At 48.7% G+C, this 17,675-nt stretch overlaps 1 protein-coding gene across 8 annotated transcripts in view; it reads left to right on the forward strand.

The window, feature by feature from the left end:
* Window positions 1-17,675, forward strand: part of TENM2 (teneurin transmembrane protein 2) — a 610,087-nt gene that overhangs the window by 446,002 nt on the left and 146,410 nt on the right. For all 8 annotated transcript variants that reach the window (XM_045185001.2, XM_045185002.2, XM_045185000.2 and 5 more), the window contains 2 exons: window positions 10,334-10,529; window positions 15,376-15,477. In XM_045185001.2, coding sequence (XP_045040936.2) covers window positions 10,334-10,529; window positions 15,376-15,477 — 298 coding nt within the window. The remainder of the gene's footprint in view (window positions 1-10,333; window positions 10,530-15,375; window positions 15,478-17,675) is intronic.

The following is a 17,675-nucleotide window of genomic DNA, read 5'->3' on the forward strand; positions in this document are numbered from 1 at the left end:
TAACTCATCGATATTAGGGATCCCGTTCTCAAAGAGTTGAATGCAGGAGGCTTAAGAGCACAAAGACAAGTCACCAGATCTAACGGGTGCAGGATTATAGGACAGCTTCCTGAGGCAGGGGTGACCCAAGCTGACTTTTGGAAGGGGCGTTACACAGATAAAGAGAAAGGACAGAGAGGGCCAGATCTTCCCCAGCGGGAGGGCAGTGACGATCCCCTTTGCCATGTGTTCTGCACCAAAGCTTCACATAATGACTGTCCTCTTTTAGACACGGGGCTTCCCTTTAGCCATCACTCATCACCAAGGACATAGCTTCAACATTCAGAAATGGCACTTCCAAGGCCAGGAGTGACCAAGGAGGGCTGCCCCTCTGAGCTTCAGTGGCTGTGACCCTGCATTTAATTGTTGCAGATTTATAACATGTGCAAAGCCCCAGCCAGGAACACGTGTTAAGTAAAAGGGAAACAGTACTCAAACCCTACAAAGCTATGAGTTACCCTTGTAACTGGGAACACTTGCTTTTGTGGACTGAGAGAAAGTCTTGAAAATCAGGACTTCAGGTTCTCAACTGTTTCCCCCTGTCCTCAAAAATGTCACATGGGCGGGTTTAACATTCCCCCCACCCCTTCCAAGGAGACCCTGTCTTCAGATAGATACATCTTTCTGTAAAGGCGGTTCATAACACTGGATGCTTCCAACCTTTACTGAAGACCTACTATGTGCTGTTTGTCAAGGGACTGTAGCAGTGGACAAGGCAGATCTGGCCCTGCCCTTGCTTGGCTAGTGGGCCCTGGCACTGAGGCCACTTCGAGAATTTCAGGGAGCGTCACCTCCCAGCGAGCTCATTGTCTCTGCCTGGCCCTGGCCTGGCCTCACTACTTAACGTTTATCCCTCTTCCTCGTGGGAATCCCACTCTGACCCACTGTGAGAAGGAAGGGTACCAGGATGCACCCCCCAGCCACGATGGCAGTGCCAGCTGATCCTCTAGGGGTGACCGTTTATCCTTCTTTATTCCTTTTCCATTCCCCCTGCGTCACTCCCCTCCCATACCACAGGCATTCAAAACGTGCGCCTTTGAAATTTGAAAATCACGATTTTAACCTTGCTATATTGGGGTGGTGTGGGGTGGGGGAGACTTAGCAGAATCTATAATGTGCTTATTTTTAATTGGCAAACCAGCAAAGCCCCTGCCAAGCCCACGGACCCTCACAGGAACCAGGCACAGCGAATGCACCAGGCGGTGGCTCTCTTCCTTGCAAAACAGGCTCTGCTCTCACCTTTCACAGCCCTTTGCAAACATTTGGTCTCCACAGCCCTCCACAGGCCTCCCACCCACTCAAGGGGAGTCTGAGGTCGTTCTGGGAGGTCAGCTCTGTGAGAGCAAAGATGTTTGGGTTTGCAGCTGCATCTCCAGCGTGCTCAGCCATGCTTGTCCATAGTCAGTGCTCAGCGCATGTCTGATGGACCTGCAGTCACAGAGGCTGCTGGGTCCCTCCACAGTCTGGCCCCCCAGCCGTCTCCTCCCCTACTCCCTCGACGCTACCACACTGGCCCGCTTGTCCCCCAGTCATGCCAAGCTCATTCTGTCTTGGAGCTTTTGCACAGGCTGATTCCTCTTTCCAGGATGTTCCTTCACCAGATATTTATATGGTTTCTCTCTTACTTTGTCAGGCCTCCACCCCAAACACCATGCCCGCAGTGAGCCCTTTACTGACCGGGGAATCTAGAACTAGGGTCTCCTTTACACTTTATCTCCCTACTCCACTTGTCTTGACCTTGATTTAGATATAATTTACAAACCACCCAGTGCACACACTTTAAGTGTACAGTCTGATTCCTAAAATTTGGAAACTGTGTCCTGGGAGCAAGCACCCCAACTCATGATAGAGAATATTGCCACCCCCAAAAGCTCTGCTAGCCAGCCTCACACGCCAGCCTCACCACTACCCCAGGCAAGCCTGATCTGCTCTCCACCACCAGAGTAGGGGGTCCTCCCTAGAGTTCTGTCACAGAGCCCTGTGCTCGTGCGTGTCTGACCTCCGCTCCCCAAGACCAGTCCAGCGAGATTCACGATGGAGTCCTGCGTATCTGGGGCGCATCCCTGTTGTTACTGAGATTCCCACTCATCCACATGGACTATATGGCTTTGTCCAGTCCCATATCCATGGCCATTTGGGTTGTCTCCAGTTAGCTTCCCATTTTATTCATAGCCCACGTCACTCCCTGACATTCTACTTCCCCAAGGTGATGTCAACTCCTGGAGGACAGGTGTGTTGTCCATTTGATTTACTGCTGTGGCCCCAATGCTCAGAGCAGGGCCAGGCACATAGCAGGTGCTCAATTTGTGTTGAACGACCCAATAGTTTTACATTCATTGCTCAGTAGTGGGCAAGACACAGGCTTGCAAGCTGCATTTCAAATAGCTTTCTGTTCTGTGAGCCCCAGTCCAGGGACCGGTAAACCTTCCAGGTGAAGCCAGGTGGTGGCTGGGGCCCCGCCCACCAAGGCCGGGCCAGTGCCTGTGACCCGGCCCATGACTTCTGCGTCCCTGTGGCCTATTCCCCATGTATCTCTCAGGCATCCCTTTCCTGTCCCGTGACACCCAGGAACGGCGCCCACTCTCCCTGCTGATTTCCCTGAGAAATCAGGTCACATTAAGAGAGTCTTCACCATTTCCCTTAGTGGTTTCTTTTCTTTTCTTTTTTCTTATACTTGGGAGTGTGGGGGGACATTCACAGGAAGAGGCCACATTGTGACCTAGGTGTCCCCCAACATCCTCTGCTGTCCTCTGCCCTCCCTCTTTACTTTTCTCTGTCTCTCTCCTGTTCCCAGTAACAAAACAAATTCTTCCTTTGTCTCTTCCAGGCAAGTCCCCCCTCACCCAAGTTCCTTGCTTTCTTACTCTGCAATCTAAGTGAGAATTTTGTTAAAAGATATTTTCCCCCAGTGAGATTAGTGAAATCGATCCATCTTCTTAGACGTGGGCAGGGTACCCCCTGAACCCCAGTTGCCCCACCCAGTCTTTGTCTCACTGCCACAGCCTCACAAGAGCAGAGAGACCCACGCCGGGCCAAAGAAATGGGACCCCAAAACTGAAACAAGTTGATTCTGTTTAGAGTCCTCCTCCAGCTGGGACCTCTGCAAGCTAAATCAGGAGCCCTGTTTTGTCATCAAAGGCCCTCTCACCCCTGCCCCAGAGGATGCTTTCTCCTTCCCACGGACAGGAGGATACAACCTTGATCTCCCCGCAGATGAGCGAGGCTGGCCAGCCCTGCACGGGGCTGCCTGTGGGTTCAGCGTATTGAGTAGTAGCCTGTGACAGGGTGGACTCAGGGTTTGCTCTCTGATGCTGGCTGCTGGGGTTTGAATCCCAGCTCCGCCACTTACCAACACTCGGGCAAGTTATATACCCTCTTCCTGCCTCAGTCTCCTCATATGCAAAGCGAGGGTAATGATTCATGTACAGTAGGGCTATTGCAAGTGTTAAGGAAGATAGTACATGGGATTGGATCACTTGCAACGGCGCCCTGCTGCTATTGGGTGTTACCTCCCCATGCCATCTGAGCAGGTAGCCAACAAGAACCCAGGAAACTGCACGGTGCTTGCTAAAATCTCTGGGACACTTCTCCTACAGAGGTTCTGTCCTCTCAGTAGTTGCATCACCCAATCTCCACTGTGTTGGCAAAGCCTTCTCTCCAGGACTTACTTCCTTTGGGCCTAAATGTTTTCATTCATTCCCTTACAATTCTGACTGAGTGCCCACTGAGCGCTAGGAACTTCTGTAGGCAGTGCAAATACCGTGTTGAGTAAAACAGGCAAGTGTCCCACTTGTAAGAAGTTTGTATCCAAGAGTGGGGATGTGGACCATAAATTAGATGCGTAGCAGTTTCATTCTTGTTGTTTTTTTTTTTAGAGAGTGATGAGTTTTTGCTGAGGATGGAAAGAGGAGAAGTGGTAGACGCGTTTGAGAATGGGTGGTCCGGGAGGTCCTTTCTGAGGTTTAGGCAGGTCAGGGTTGACCAGAAGCAGGCAGCTGTAAGAAGAGCAGAAGGAAGAGCAGGCCAGGCAGGGGAATTGCTCGTGCAAAGGCCCTGGGGCTGGGATGAGCTTTGCATGCTCGAGGAAGTGAGGGAAGAGCTATGTGGCTGGTACTCGTGGAGTTTGGAGGATGACAGAGGGAGCTTACAGACCAGGCATAGCCAACACCCAGCAAAGCCACTCAGACCTTTCCTGACACCTTTTTTATCACTTCACTGGGATGTCTCCCTGTCCTCTGGTGCCCCACTTGCTTCTGCTGTAGTTTGACACCAGCACTTCTGAGCTCTGCCTTCCTCCCCCTTCTCTGCTCGAGGCATCTAAGGACATGTACAAACCAGGCTAGCTGCCAGAGATGCCAGCAGCTACAGCCAGCTTCTTGGAGAACTTAAGGAAACCTCCCATAGTCATGAAGACTCATGCAAATCTAAGTTCAGGTCCTCACTTGGCCGCCTACCATGGTCAATGGCACAGGCTACACTACCTAGTGTCTCTAGCTGCCGTTGTCCTCTCCAGAGAAATGGGGATAAGAATAGGGTTCCTGGGAGGAGGAAGTGAGATAACACATGTCAGCATTTGCCGTTATGCCTGGCACAGAGCAAGTGCCCAGAAAAAAAGATACGGTTTTCTTATTTTTGGTGATTACCTTTTTCCACTGCTGCAAGAGGACATGTGATAAAATAATCAGGAATTCCACTGTGTAGGTGTCTTCTCCTTTGCCCCTTATTTCAAGGAACTGTGTTTGGATCCTCTCTGTCTTCCATCTCCTAGACCCTTAGCTGAGGGGCCTGGCATAATGAGTTGTCACAATCTACAAACACAGCTACCCTTTCCTGTCCGGAAGCTTGGAGGCACATCCCCACAGCTGGTGGACGAGTAGCCCCAGCAGTGCCTGCAGCCGGACCAAATGGCAGCTAGTGAAGTGACTCCGGAGGCAGAACTGAGCTTGGAATCCAGAAAAAGACAGGCAGGGCCCTGCTGAGGGAAGCCACCCCCAGCCCAGCATGTCCCTGTCCCTGTCATCCTTCCACACTTCGCTTAACACTCAAACCTCTTTGAAGGAGAAGCAACAAATTGTGCTGAACTTTAATGAGGAATCAGCTGGGCTCACTTTGCCATGGGCCTGGCTGGAGGCGGAAGGACAAGCACAGCACCCCCTGCCCCACAAGTGACACCCTCCATTGCCCATCATCACCAGGTACTACAGAGACCCCGTGGCAATGTGGCTTCAAGCAACCCTGACTCACACACACTGCTTTCCTGCAAACCTATGACAGCTGAGCATGCCCTGCCCTGCCCTCCCGGGTGGAGCCCACATCCGACATCCGTGGGAAATGTCAGTATTTACTGCTTTTCCTGTACACATCAACCCTCAACCAGCAGGTGCTCCAAATAGCAGCAAGGTTATTTTTCCCCCTCTCCCAGGGTCCTGGATGCAGGAATAACGTCTTCCTGAAGGGCAATGAGTTTGTCTTTAACCTTGCCCTCCTTGGCAAGTGTGTACCGGAGTAGCTTCCAGAAGCGTCTCTCTGCTGCACACTCACGGCCCGTGGGCACTTTTCCTTCTGGGAAGGTGACAGGCCCCGCTCAATGGTCCAGCCTCTCCTGCTCTCTCTTCCAGCTCCTCTGGAAACCCACTAAGTTATCTTAATTACCATCCCTCCTCAGTCTCTGCCAAGAAGTGGGGCAGATTTATAATTGGATCAGTGAAATATTTGCTGTGGTTTATTTCTTTGCCTCCCGAGTGCTCATAAAAGCTGCATTTGCGTGCCACTTTTGGGTATGACTGATGACTCAGAGGCACAGCCCTCACATCGCGTGCCAATGTGGGTTCCTTTCCAAAGGCCAAGGAAAAAGAGAAAATTTTGTGGGAAGGGGGTGTTTATTTTGGGTTATTGTGCTATCACCCTCTGAGTAGCTCTATTGCCAAGTCAAGAGAGACAGGCTGCCTTGGGAGACAGACTTCCTGCCGCAGCCAGCCTGTGCAGGCACACTTCCCCCTGCTGGGGGTTGATCACGTGCCTCCTAAGCTCTTCCAGGGTGTCTGCACATCTATTACAATGTGCTATGAGCAACCTTCTTAGTCAACCAAGCACAGCACGGTCCCCCGAGCATCCCCGTACCCAAGACTGAGCGTGATGGGCTTCTGAGGAAACAGAGGAGACAGATGTCCCTGGTACTAAGCCTGAGTTGTCAACCCCTAGTGCTGGGGCATAGAGAGGAAACTCTGGCCAGGGCCTGAGCTTTTGGAAAATGGCTTCCTTTGAGTGTCAGCCAGGTTGCCACGCATGCTGGCCCGGCTGCCATCTAGGAGTCGTCACGAGCTGAGACCCTCCTGGACCAGATGGTCTCCATGCAAACCAGCTTCTCCCTGAGCTCCCACTCCTCACCCTTCTTCCCCAAGTTACAGCAGCATGAAGGATGCTCCGTGGTGCTGCTTGGTACATGTTAACCTATGAGTAGAGTAACTATACGTTCTGAACTAGAGCACTTTGAGAGTGCAAGGAGAAATAAGAGGTGTAAACTAGGACACTCCTGGGCAAACTGGGCAAAAGAGATACCCTACGTGTGATAGGTTGGAACTTGACCAACAGAAGACGCGGCCCTTCTTTCCTGGGGGATTCCCTTCTACGACCTTGTAAGACATGAAAAAGATGCTGGAACTCACTATGACCTTGGGGGGTGAACTGGGAAGGAAGAGCAGCATGAGGTCGATACCTGGGAAGGCTGTGCTGAAATACCAAATAAGCTTCAGCATTTCGGTGGCTTCATTTAATAGGTGTGCATTGCTTGCTTGTGTTGCAATTTCAGGTTCTCCTCAAAGTATTAATTCCAGGGTCCAGGCCACTGCTCTCTTGTGGCTCCTACATCCTGGGCTTTAGGAGTACTACATCTCTCCCCATGGGAGATTGCACAGGATGCTTAGTGGCACGGTCTAGAAATAAAGTATATCCCCTAGCTTATGTTCCATTAAGATGAACACCATCCCATGCTCCCTTCTGGTGGCACAGAGGCTGGAAAGGAGCAAGACCTGGTATGGACAATGGCCAGCGATCGCTACTACAGTGGTCACAAAGGAACAGTGTCAAAGGGGGAAGGGAAGGAAGACAAGAGAAAAAGCCAAGGGAGTCCGAAAGAAGAAAGCCAGCATTGTCCATCATCCCACTGAGAATTGGAACAGGGACGTCCTCGTGGCCTTATCAAGTCACTTCGCAAATCTTGGTGGCACGTATGAATGAACAGATACCTCGGGTCACGCTGTCCCCCATACACATGGTCTGTACTGGGTGGTGCGTGATCCCAGCTTTCTGGCACTGACTCTGCCCTTTTCTCTCCTGTTCAAGAAAGCCCATGATACCTGGAAAAAATAGAAAACAAGTCATTATCATGAGAGACAGAACCTTGAAAACATTCTAACTTCGTTTCTTTTCCGTGGAATTCATTGACGAAGTCAGTATTGTATTTGACTGATATTTAACAAATATGTATGGCTCAGACTCTGCCCGAGATCAGTTAGATGCCGCAGTGAAACACAAGCGTGAGGGCAGGAACTTCCAAGGCACGCTTATTTACCATTTACAAAGTGCTTACCATTGCGAGCACTTCACATTTTCACTCCGTTAATCCTGTGGTTTGATGTAGACGCTGTGATTGTCCCCATTTTAAAAGTAAGGACACTGAGGCGCAGAGAATTGAAGTGGCCCATGCAAGTGTCACGGAAGTAACTTGCAGAGCTGGGACTCCAACCCGGCAACCCGGCCCCGAAGCCCTCGCTCTTCACCACGGCACCACGCGGACGTGACCCCTGTCCTCCCGGAGTGCACTGGCTTCTGAGTAGACAGACAATGGACATGAAAACAAAGGATATCATTGCAGAGGGTGATAAGTGCTTTGAAAAAATTAAGCACCACGCAGGGACACAGGCTAGAGAGGCACCAGACTCCGCATCCTCACTCCCACACATCCCGGGTCTCCATGGGAGAGCCCCCAGCTCACGGATTCTGCCTATAGTGCTATCCGCCCTCCACGCTTCCGTGGAAGGGCTGTAAGGTGCTGGCCGAAATCAATGTCCTCTCTGTCCTCTGAAAATGCCTCTTCCCCAATAGTTGGATCAGTTGGACAGTGAGCAGTGCTGTGAGTCCTAAGCCATTGCTGCGCCCCTGGGCCGGTTGACCAGCCCAGCCAGAGATGACTGATGCCCAAATTAATAGTGAGCCCCACACGAGTAATCGCCTTCTAACTTTTCCTCATGGGGGTGATAGCCGGGACCCCAAGTGAAGTATATTCTTCTTACCTCCATACCAAGGAAGTTGCACTCATTTCTCTGACTGACAGCAATTTGTAGACATGGGTCTTGGTCATCTGACATTTACGAGGTTGCTAAGGAACAAATGTTTTGGTTACAAAGGCCTCCAAAAGCAGCATCGTTTTGTCATATCGCTTCAAATCATTTATTTTGTCCCATAAAGACAGCTGTGACCCATGGGATGTGGGCTGGAGAGAGGCAAAATACAAACACTCTTTTCCGGAGAAATGGGGGAAATTTCCACTTTCTAACCAGTGACTGTCTCCAGCCCCCACCCCCCGATGTAAAGACTGGAATCATGAGCTTCTCTTCTACCATTATTATGATTTGCAAGTAAGTGACTCATCATCACAAGGTACTTAATTAAATGGTTATTATCTTTTGGGCACTGCCCTAAGGCATTACCTCATGTCATCCTTGTCACAGCCCAGAAAGGTGTTATGTTCCCTCTTGAGCAATCCAGGGAGGAGGAAAAAGTCGTAGATCTGCCCAACTTCAAACAGTAGCAGATGGCAGAGTCAGAATTCAGACCCAGGTTCGTCTGATGGCAAAGCCTTTGTACTTAAGATTATAGACTCTTTTATTTTCAATTATCACATTTCCGACGGGAAAAACTGGCCGTTCTGATGATGGGGAAGTCACGTTAGTAGATTGCTGGAGTTTCGTTCTGTGAAGTTTGGGAAAGGGGTGAGAGTTGATGTCTGCAACCTACAAAAGCCTCTTTATGGAGGGGAAGTGGGGAGACGGAGCTCGATCCCGCAGTGCTGGTTTTTATCTGCTGAAGATCTACACTTTGAACGTCTGCTGAAAGTCGCGGTGCAAATGACTTTTCTGTTGCAGTGACGTTGAAAGAGTTCACAGGATTAGTCCATTTCCACCCGGACCTTATCGATTTTCTTGTCAATGGCAAAGAAACACTGGTGTTCACTTTGCCTTTTTCTTTACTGTCTCTGTCCGGGCCATGGTCAAGCACAGTCCTCTCTTAGAAATGTTTTATTTTCTAAATTCTCTTCATTTCTAAATGAAGCTTTGTTTCATTCTCCCTCTAGAACATCTCATATCCCGACTATAAACAAAGGCCTCAAAACATTCCTTTTATCACAGCAGTCACTGCTCAAGGATCTTCCATGGCTCCCACTTGCCCACCACAGGATGTCACTGTTCTCTGCAACAGGACTCTCTTGAGTTGATGTCTGCGATGTCTCTCGAGTTGCCCTGCCCATTCCCCCCATCCTGGTGGCCTTTGCTGACCACTCCATCTCTGACTGGTAGCTTCCAGTTCTGACCCTGGTTTCCACTAAAACAGAGTTCAGTGTTTAATGGCTGGCGTTTCTGAAGCCAGGCACTCTGCACACATGGACATTGCACCTGAACAGATCTAGGTCCAAACTTTTGCTTGGCCACTTAGTTGCTACATGACTTTTAATAAGTTGCATGACTTCCCTGAACCTCAGTTGTATTGTCTGTAAAAGAAAATACAAATAACATCTATCGCATAGGGTGTTTGCAAGAATTGAATGACGTGATGAGGATGGTGATGATGATACAATCTAACATGTATTTTGTATTTGTTCGGTGCCAGGCACTGTTCTAAGAATTATCCTATTCTATAATATCGGTACCATTATTTTCAGAGTTTTGCAGACGGAGAAAGAGGTGGAGGATGGGGAGGGGGTGAAGGAAGAAGAAGATGACAATGAAGAAGAAATCAAAACCTTGGGTTTTACAGCTTTTGGGATTTTATAACTGTAGAAACGAAATTGTGACCTCTAGTAATGAAACTGTTAGCAATAATTATAAGCACAGTAAATGGCAACTGGTATTATTATTAATACAACATTTGTGACTCTCATTTTACTGGAGGACCTCATACTACCACGTACTGAAAAGCGTTTCTCCGGTAACTAACGGGGTGGGCGGGGAGGGGGCAGGTCACGCACGGGACCAAGCCCACACCAAGTTTCCCACACGTCACTCTTTTCCTTCCCTAGTACGACTTCATGGAGCGTCTGGACGGGAAGGAGAAGTGGAGTGTGGTCGAGTCGCCCAGGGAGCGCAGGAGCATACAGACCCTGGTTCAAAACGAGGCCGTGTTTGTGCAGTACCTGGACGCAGGCCTGTGGCACCTGGCCTTCTACAATGACGGCAAAGACAAAGAGATGGTCTCCTTCAACACCGTCGTCTTAGGTAAGCAGGGGGTCTCTGAGGTGATAGGTCACCAGGGAACGGAGGGAAGCGTTCTGGGCGTCTCTCTAGAAGGCTCCTCTTCTTCCCAGGTGGTTCCTACTATGTGGAAGACCAAATCAGAATCCTTGATTCAGGCCTCAGGACTCACGCCCCCCAAAATGAGTCCTGATTAAAATATGAATGCTGCTTAAATCATGAAATTCTCCAGGAGCCCCAAGGATTCAGGTGTGGTGAAGACCTCGGGTCAGACCACCTGGCTCAGGTCCCGGCCACACAACTTAGGCGGATCACTGGACTTTTGGAAGCTTCAGTTTCCTCAGGGCAAAACTCAAGAGCCCCCCTCACGTGCTATTGTGAGGATTAAATAAGATAAAACGCATAAATCTCAAAAACGTGTAATAGAGATCTTAAGTATTGACTATTCACATCAGCTCAATTTCTCTTAAAAGTCAAGGAAAGCTCAAAATAAAAAGCTTTTTAAAAGCTTAAAAATAAATCAGGAAAAAGATATAAACATAAGGAAAAAATCATAACTTTGTTCCCAATTAGGTGAATATCAAAATGCTTTAATTAAGCAGTTGTCATGTTTGGCATGTTTTAGCCCCACTTTTTATCAGCTATCCAAGGAAAGGCTAAGATTTTATCCAAATTTTCTTCTTATATGTGCAGACCAACCCTTAAAAAGGCCGTTAGTTTGAGGAGATTTCATGTTTTCTAAAGCAAACCCTAAGAATTTTAACAGTCAAAGAAGCTATAGATATTTTCAGGAAATTTATTGTATCATTAGGTTTTAATCTTCTCACTAATGGTAATAGCGGGTCCCAGGTAGAATCTCACTGAATCAGAGCAGATTGCAGACCCCTTTCATGGAGGGATAAGCTGAGGTTCAGACAACCGGGTCCCTCAAGGCCCCGGGCTGTGAGGATGGCAAAAACAGCATGGGCTTCGGGGCGTTGCCCACTGGCCTTCATATTGTCCCAGCAGTGGCTGGCTGTGGCTCTCAAGGGTCACTGGGCAAGCCTGGATGAGGTGGTTTCATGAGGAAGGGCCTGGTCGATCCAGGATGAAATCCCAGCTTGTCTGTCCCACATCCTCCTCAGAAAAGTCACTTGCCTCCTGAGCCTCAGTTTCCTTTGTGCAAAGCTAGTGAGCAAGTCCCTGAAGGGCAGATGATGTGACGTCACCTATGGAACATGCCTGGGGTGGAGCTGGCCGTCCCTAAATGACAGCTGGTGATTGTTCAGGGGCACGTCTTAGTCAGCTGTCTTTCTGTTGACTGCATTTGAAGAACTTCTCTACTGGCCTCATGATTTCTCCAAGGGCATCCCTGATTCTTGAAAAATCTGTGTAAGCCAATCTGAAATTCAGGTGGCTTCTTCCTCAGTGGCCACAGCCTCAGAATGACACAAGATCAGACAGGATTGAAATTCATTCTTATTCCCCCTGCTGAGGACAGATTGGCCCTATCAGGGCAGCCAAATGCTCCAAAGCAGGGGTTGGCACACCAGAGCCCACAGGCTGAGTCTGGCCCACTGCCTGTTTTTATAAATAAAGTTTTATTGGAGCACATCTGTTTAGATACTGTCAGCGGGAGCTAAAAAGATGGAGTAGTGGCAACAGATCCAGTCTGGCCATCAAAGCCCCAGCATTTATTATCCGCCACTTTACAGAAAAACTCTGCCAACCCCCGCCCTAAAGTAACGTCATAAACTTTGTAGAACCCAAGTCCCTGGAAAGGTCATCCACAGGGGAGCTTTCCAGGATCAGGTTTGGTACCTACGGGGGGAAATGCAAAAAGGAAGAAAAACAGGTCAAAAAGGAAGACCCTGGCAACATGTCAAACTAGTTTGAGATGTTGAGATTTAAAAAAAAAAAAAAAACAAAAAACAGAAAACAATCTTTTGCTTAAGAACATGACGAGAAATGACATCTTTTTTGTCACCTTGCGTTTGGACTCATACAAAGCAGCACAGACTGCACACAGCAGCTGTCCTGTCAGAGTCTGCAAGGGCTTGGTGACCTGGTTAATAACAAAAACCACAGCAACTACACCTTTATAGAGCGCTGACTGTATACCAGTCCTGGATGGGGCCCTGTGTGCAGACCAGCTCCGTCAGCCCGTGGAGCAGCCATACAACAGGTCCTGCCAATATTCCGTTTTCCCGTTGACAAAGCCAAGAATGAGAGAAGCTAAACAGCTTGCTGGAGGTCTCATGCAGTTGGTAAATGGTGGGGTCAGGATTCAAACCCTCCAGAGCCTGGGCTCTTAACCACTGGATTGCTTTGAATTCCAGCCAAACAAACCCCTTTCCCCCTGCACAGCAAGTTTACTGGGGGCCAAAATGTGTCCTAACGGCTTCTGCCCCAACTCCTTTCTCCTCATAGAACCCGAGCATTGCGATGCCCCTCTCCCGAGCCATTGCCCGTGTTCTTCTGCCTGTCAGAGCTGGAGTAGCAATTCTCCCCAAAGGAATTCTCTCGTCTGGACTGCAGCTCCGAGAGAAAGTCTAAGGGAATCAGCCTAATAGTGGGGCAGACATCTTGATAGAGCAATGGTAGTGATTGGCCCGAAATACAGGGGAAAGAACAGTGTTTTATGTGGTTCAGAGGTTCTCCCGCACATATCTATTAGGAGAGCATTCTCCAGCGACAGCAGCGAGCACCGAAAGCCCCTGTGATGGGAAACAGAAGGGAAAATGTTAGACGGGTGTCAACCGGCGATCACACGAAATATACCTTTGACTCCAGGAAGTCCTGGGATGCGTTTTGGAGAGCAGCGGCCTGCATTCAGAAAGGAGTCTCATCTCGGGAGACCACAGAGAGGCACCCTGGAAGCACGGTGCAGATGTAGGGTAGGCCAGACTCTACCTGTGCAAAATCCTCACTTCCTGGGCTTCTCCTGTCACCTGCTGCTGCTTCCTCAGAAAACTTACACCAAGTCAACGAGAAGGAGAGCTGATATCTCGACAGTAATATCTGGGTATTGGAAAAAGGGGCCAGAAGAGCATGGGCTCCTTTTATTTGTGAGCCGTAGCACATAATTATTTTTTTCCCTCAAAAACCGTAGAAATGCTTCAAATAGAAGGCTTTGGGAAAATTAAATGAAAAAAAATCCTCTTTATGACAGTTTTTGCTTATTTTGGATTCTTCTACCAGCCTATGTGTACATGCAAATATACACATGCCCATTTTGACAGCTGTGTACCAAGGACCCACTGTGTCCCAAGCAAGGAGAACACCTGAGTGAGCAATTCTGATCTAGTATCTGCCTCAGGGAGCTTGATGAGAGACGACAGGCACGTAATAAGGCAATTACAGGAGTTACAGGAACGCTGAGGACAGGAACAAGACCCAGAATCTGGGAAGATGAGGAAGGAAGAGGCTCAGGAGCTAAATGTTTTTTCAACGGAGACCGGAGGATGCATGCCTCCGGTGAAGGGCAAGGCAGGCCTGCAGCCCAGCGAGAGTCCAGACTAAGACCTGGGTCCTTCAGCTGGGACCGCCGTGGCAAAGAGCTCCCTGGGCCTTCCCTGCTTTATCCGGGAAGTTGTTTGGTTTCAGAAAAGGGACCTTTAGCCTCAGGGAAGTCAATTTCCACCAAATCCTCCGCAGACCCAGACATGCCGCGCGAGCCAAGCTCGACCTCGCTGTACGAGTGTCTTCTTAAAGTACAAGCTGGGCAATGCCGTCCCTCCATTTCAAACTTTTCATTTATTCCTGTTGGTGTCAGAGCAAAATCCAGATTACCCCTGTGTCCGGCAAGAGCTGAGAAAGGAAACACTGCAAGGCCCCACTGAGTGGGTTGCTTTTTTCAGTCCAGAAGGGGAGGAAATGGAAAAGTCAGTTTCAAGGAACAACCTCCCTTGCCGTCCTAGGTGACTGCATTGGGAGCAATTAGACTTCGGAATCTCTCGTGCGACGTCACCAGATCAATGTCCCCAGCGCCCCAAAGGCTGTGCCATGTCGCATTTGGGGAGTTTGGGACTGTATGCTTGGTGTCATCACCTTAGTAATTTGGAACCTAAAAGTCTAAGTGTGTTTATTTTAATTTAAGGTAAAATGAGGGTAATAATACTTTTAAAATAATGTGTATGTTTCTGTACAGACCCAAATCAACATGGAAAAGTTCCCCAATGGCCCCTTTAAAAATATTACTTGAGAGTCCAGATAGAAATATAAACCATGAAATCAAACAGCCTTGCAGGTTAGAACAAATGTGAACTGACTTTCATGAAAAATAAGACCCACAAAACCTAGACAGAAAAGGACTTTGGGATAACCTAAGACCTACTACTTAATGAACCCCCAAATCGTGCCTCGGCTGATCAATCTCACATATGTGGGTCTTTCCCTTGTTAAAATCCCTCACAGCAGGGAATTTTTTTACTCTACAAACCCCCCAGAGATCCAGAACCACCACTTCATTCGGAGACTCGCCCTCTCCACCTGAGCCCACAAGCCGAGGCCTCACTGTCTGTCTACCTCTCAGGCCGGCAGATGTCATCAGTGAGGCGGGCTCACAGTGTTTAAAACTTGTCAGCATTCAAACACGGGAAATTTCAGGTTTCATATCCAGCTAAGTAGTCTCTTTTGAAAAATCAGAAGCCACAGCAAAACTAGCCCTGCATTCCTCCCTGGGTTAATCGGGCGGACAGCAGTGGTTATCCCACGCAAGCGGCCCTGGTCCTCACAGTCCCACAGTCTCCTCCTCTACTCACTGATGCTCCTCCCAACCGGTCCCCTGAGGTTACTACCGTGGGTCTTTAAAGCAGTAGATGGCTGATCATTAAATTGCTTCACCTGTAAGCAGAGGAAAAGGTAACTGCTAAATTCCCCTCTTTTTCAGATTCGGTGCAGGACTGTCCACGCAACTGCCACGGGAATGGCGAATGTGTGTCCGGGCTGTGCCACTGCTTCCCGGGATTTCTAGGAGCAGACTGTGCTAAAGGTATTTGCCTCTGCTTCCCTGCTGTGGTTGGGAAAGCCGAACATAGGCTTCTTCTTGGAGGGGGTGAGAGAAGGCGCACCCAAGTGGCCTCCTCAACAAATTTCATGGGGACACCTTGCAAGCCCATGCATGCTGGAGGGCCTGAGCCTTTGGCAAAGAGAAGGCTTTGATATATGACAATTGGCCAGAACACCTAGAGGAGCAGAGCCGTTATCCTTGGCACCAAGGTGTACTGAGAAGAAAGATTTGCTAAAAATGAGATGGTTGGATTTCCTGTAAAAGCAGAAGTGAATTACCATCACTCCATTCTTGTAATCATTAACTTCTATGTAATGGAAGATTAAGCATCTCAGGGTTAGTAAATTTCATTCATTCTGGCCAGCTATGCTCTTAATCCAGGAAGCGCTATTTATCTTGGTGGAATCAGTTTTAAATTGTATTATTAATTTATCTGCACTGCTTTGCACAGAATGGCTGGGGCCCTGGGATTCTTGGGGAAAAGGTAATATAAGACAGAAAACGACTCTCATAAGAACAGGGGATTCAGGGGCTGCATACCTAGCTTGCAAGAGACCTTGAATGTGACCTTCAAGTGCCGCAATCAGACACAAGTGTAGTGGAGAGCAGAGCTTCTCACACTTTTTAGACACAGGGCACGCACGCATGCCTATGCTAGGGAAATACTCCTAAAAACCGGAAAGACACTTTCACCAAGCAACACTTCCCTTTACTCTGTGTTTCTTTTCTATCCTACCCTATTTCATTTTTTTTTAAATACTGCTTAACACTAACTTCACTGACTCCCCACCCACCAACAGGTCATGTCCCAGTGTGAAAAACAGTGGTGGAGAGATTCTGAGGCCTGGCTCACTCAGGCATTCCTGGGTTCCAGTCCCAGCTCTGCCACTGAGTATCTCCTGTGACCTTGAACAAGTGGTGGGACGTTTCTGAATCTTGACATCCTCCTCTGGAAAAGTGGGGAGTTCTTGCCTAACTTTGTTGTGAGCATGGTATCACATACCCAAAGCTCTTAGCAGAACACACCGTGAGCCCTCAGAGGGTTTATTTTGTATCATTTTTATTTACGCATATTGTAGTTATTTACATATTTGTATAATCTTTTCATTACTTTATGTGCTCGTTACGTAAAGACCATCCTTCCGTGGGTCTCTGAGAGGGGGCCCACTGGTAATACAGCTGCTGTGGCGACAGCAAATGGTCGCACCCCTTTTTCCTATGCTGACCACAGTCGCTGTGGAAAATTGTATTTTATATATTCACTGTATTTCAGGGACCTGCAGTTCCCCTCCTCCTGAGGGTGGACTGATAAGTGAACGGGACTTTTCTGTGCTGGAAATTCTGAATTGGGCTGCACGTGCCTAAGACTCATCCCTGAATGATGCACAGTGATGTGAAAGTTTTGGTTAGCTTGTCAGTTACAACCAGAAAAGAGAGCATGAAGCCCCCAGGCAACTTTCTTGGCCAATTCTCACCTTAGCACATGCTGCCCAATGGCACGGGGACACATCACCGGGTCGACGTGTCCCAGGGGCCCGGATGGGGGAAGGTGGCTGGCATGACGCGTTGCCATGCTGAGCACTTTTCCTGGCGAAGGCTTTAAAGGAGAGAAAACCTCAACATCATTTGCATGGCTGTTCTTGCCTAATCTAATTTCTCTGGGAGTGAAGGCATCGATGGGAGGAAGGGCAGAACAGTCCTTTTATGGGTGCCTGCAAATGGGCTGAACACTCAGCTGCACGGGCTGTGAGCTGTAAATGTATATTAACACTGACACAGTGATGCATTATTAATCCTAAAACATGTGTGTTCCTGCCGCACATCCAGTTACTGGCCTTTCAGCCCTAAGTACCCCGGCCATTTAAGAACTCTTCACTCTAAATCCATTTGCCGACGAGCGTCCACTCTGCATTATGGATCTGTAATGGGGTGTGCATTTAGCTGCTTAAAAGGACTCTCGGTGTGTTTTGCATTCACCACCTGTACGGTGGCTGGGTGCATACTCCAAGTGTGCATTAGCCATGGTATATAATTGATCCTCGGGAGACAGATATTGAGTGGCTGTTAAGAGTAGTTACTCCTGCATAGCCAGGAGCTGTTCCTGAAATCGGCCTTTGAACTTGTACATTTTAATTTAGCTGTTGATGCATACAGGTGACAAAATTGAAGCATTTAAGGAA

Source organism: Desmodus rotundus, chromosome 6, assembly GCF_022682495.2.
Source record: "Desmodus rotundus isolate HL8 chromosome 6, HLdesRot8A.1, whole genome shotgun sequence".
Lineage (NCBI taxonomy): Eukaryota > Metazoa > Chordata > Mammalia > Chiroptera > Phyllostomidae > Desmodus > Desmodus rotundus.